General features: G+C 50.1%; 1 protein-coding gene across 1 annotated transcript; it reads left to right on the top strand.

Moving 5' to 3' along the window:
- LOC109222873 (RNA-directed DNA polymerase homolog) lies at window positions 1,426–1,845 on the top strand (the record flags this gene model as incomplete). The annotated part of the gene is made up of 1 exon (XM_019387169.1): window positions 1,426–1,845. A coding segment is annotated over exon 1 (420 nt), but the record flags the coding sequence as incomplete, so codon positions are not given.

Raw genomic sequence — 3,396 nt, 5'->3', positions numbered from 1 at the left:
TGCGGAGGTTTATTGATGGGTTGATCCAGCCGATCCGTCTCCAGATGGCTATGGGAGCCGGTAGTGAGATTTCTTTTCAAGAGGCGGCCAATGCGGCCCGCAGAGTTGAGATGGCACTTGCACGGGGAGGTGGTCATGGGTCAGACAAGAGACCCCGTCATGCAGGTAGATTCAGTGGTACCTCGTCGGGAGGTGGGGATTCTTATGGTAGAGGCCATCCTCCGAGGCCCTTTCAGTCAGCCCTACAGGTCTCACATGGTACTTCAGGTGGTCGTGGCTCTCAGCCGCAGTCTTCTGATCAGCACCTTTTCAGTTCGCCATCAGCACCCATTAGCGTACCACCACTCTGCTATTCTCAGCAGCCGAGGGCTTGTTACACATGTGGCAGCACGAGGCACATTGCTAGGTTTTGCCCTCGAGCTTCGGACAGCTCTCAACAGCAGGGTCCTCGCCCTATGATTCAGACATCAGGTGATCCGCAGGCTGCCCAGCCAGCTAGAGGCAGGGGTAGAGGCCATAGAGGTGGAGGTAGGGACCATAGAGGTGGAGCTCGGACCGCCAGAGGTAGAGGCCAGCCAGCAGCCGATCGTCCCAGAGATATGGTTCAGGGAGGTGGGGCCCAGCCCCGGTGTTATGCTCTTCCAGCCAGGCCAGAGGCTGAGTCTTCAGATGCAGTCATTATAGGTACTATTTTGGTCTGTGATAGGGATGCTTCAGTGCTATTTGACCCTGGGTCTACGTATTCATATGTGTCGTCCTATTTTGCACCCTACTTGGTTATGCCTAGTGATGCCTTGGGTGTTCCTGTATATATATCTACACCAGTGGGTGATTCTATTGTGGTCGACCGAGTTCATCGTTCCTGTGAGGTAGTGTTTGAGGGTCTTGAGACCCGTGTTGATTTATTGCTCTTAGACATGGTGGATTTCGATGTTATATTAGGGATGGATTGGTTGTCCCCGTATCATGCTATCTTGGATTGTCATGCCAAGACTGTGACCTTGGCTTTACCAGATTTGCCCCGTTTGGAGTGGCAAGGGACCCCAGGTCATGCCACTCGCAGTGTTATCTCATATGTGAAGGCTCGACATGGTCGAGAAGGGGTGTTTAGCTTATCTAGCGTATGTTCGCGATTCTAGCACAGAGGTTCCTTCTATTGATTCTGTTCCTATTGTTCGGGAGTTCCCCGAGGTTTTCCCTTCAGACCTGCCGGGCATGCCGCCCGACAGGGATATTGATTTCTGTATTGGTCTGGCTCCGGGCACTCATCCCATTTCCATTTCGCCGTATCGCATGGCCCCGCCAGAGTTGAAAGAGTTAAAGGATCAGTTGCAGGATTTGCTTGAGAAGGGTTTCATTAGACCTAGTGTTTCTCCTTGGGGCACACCGGTGTTATTTGTGAAGAAAAAAGATGGTTCGATGGGGATGTGCATTGATTACCGGCAATTGAACAAAGTGACGATAAAGAACAAGTATCCACTGCCGAGGATTGACGATTTGTTCAACCAGCTTCAGGGTGCGAAGGTGTTTTCAAAGATAGACTTGAGATCTGGCTACCATCAGTTGAGGATTAGGGCATCCGATGTCCCTAAGACAGCATTCCGCACTCGGTACGGGCATTATGAGTTCCTGGTCATGTCGTTTGGGTTGACCAATGCCCCAGCAGCATTCATGGAGTTGATGAACCGAGTGTTCAGGCCATACTTGGACCTATTCGTGATAGTCTTTATTGATGATATTCTGGTGTACTCCCGCAGCCAGGAGGAGCACGAGCAGCACCTCAGAGTGGTTCTTCAGACTCTGAAGGATAGTCAGTTATATGCTAAGTTCTCGAAGTGTGAGTTCTGGTTGAGTTTGGTTGCATTTCTGGGTCACGTCGTATCATCAGAGGGTATCCAGGTGGACCCGAAGAAGATTGAGGCAGTCAAGAACTGGCCTCGACCAGCATCAACTACTGAGATACGGAGTTTCTTGGGGTTAGCAGGTTATTACCGTCGATTCGTGGCGGGATTTTCATCTATTGCAGCCCCGATGACCAGATTGACCCAGAAGGGTGCCCGGTTCAGATGGTCAGATGAGTGTGAGGCGAGCTTTCAGAAGCTCAAGACAGCTCTGACTACGGCACCGATATTGGTTTTGCCCACAGGCTTAGGGCCTTATATAGTCTATTGTGATGCTTCCCGTATTGGGCTTGGTACAGTATTGATGCAGGATGACAGAGTCACTGCTTATGCTTCGAGGCAGTTAAAGATCCACGAGAAGAATTATCCGGTTCATGATCTAGAGTTGGCAGCCATTGTTAATGCTTTGAAGATTTGGAGGCATTACCTATATGGTGTGACGTGTGAGGTGTACACTGATCATAAGAGTCTGCAGTACTTGTTCAAGCAAAAGGAGTTGAACTTGAGGCAGAGGAGGTGGTTGGAGCTATTGAAGGATTATGATGTTACCATTTTGTACCACCCGGGGAGAGCCAATATGGTGGCCGATGCATTGAGTAAGAAGTCCGCCAGCATGGGTAGTCTTGCTTATGTTCCGGTCAGCCAGAGACCGCTTTGCTTTGGATATTCAGGCCTTGGCCAATCGGTTTGTGAGGTTGGACATTTCTGAGCCTAGCAGGGTGTTAGCTTGCACGGTCGCTCGTTCTTCATTATTGGAGCGTATCCGTGATCGGCAGTTTGATGATCCCCATTTGTGTGTCCTGAGAGACACGGTGTAACGTGGAGGTGCCACGAAGGTGACCTTAGATGATGATGGTGTTTTGAGATTGCAGGGGTGAGTTTGTGTGCCCAATGTCGATGGTATTCGAGAGTTGATCTTAGCGGAGGCCCATAGTTCTCGGTATTCTATTCACCCGGGCGCCACGAAGATGTATCAGGACTTGCGGCAGCATTATTGGTGGCGTAGGATGAAGAAATATATTGTTGCATATGTGGCTCGATGTTTGAACTGTCAGCAGGTTAAGTATGAGCATCAGAGGCCTGATGGTTTGTTTCAGAGGATTGAGCTTCCCGAGTGGATACTGGACTTCCGTTGACTCAGAAGAAGTTCGACTCGATATGGGTTATTGTTGATACGCTGACCAAGTCAGCGTATTTCATTCCTATAGCAGTCTCCTATTCATCCGAGAGGTTAGCTGAGATTTATATCCGGGAGATTGTTCGCCTTCATGGTGTGCCGGCATCTATCATTTCGGATCGGGGTACGCAGTTTACCTCGCGTTTCTGGGGTGCAGTTCAGCGAGAGTTGGGCACACGGGTTGAGTTGAGCACAGCGTTCCATCCTCAGACGAACGGCCAGTCCAAGAGGACTATTCAGATATTGGAGGATATGCTCCGAGCCTGTGACATTGATTTTGGAGGCTCGTGGGACGAGTTTTTGCCTTTAGCAGAGTTC

The sequence above is a fragment of the Nicotiana attenuata genome, chromosome 2 (genome assembly GCF_001879085.1).
Source record: "Nicotiana attenuata strain UT chromosome 2, NIATTr2, whole genome shotgun sequence".
Taxonomy (NCBI): domain Eukaryota; kingdom Viridiplantae; phylum Streptophyta; class Magnoliopsida; order Solanales; family Solanaceae; genus Nicotiana; species Nicotiana attenuata.
The sequence above is the reverse complement of the archived record's forward strand: the minus strand, read 5'-3'. Positions and strand labels throughout refer to the sequence as shown.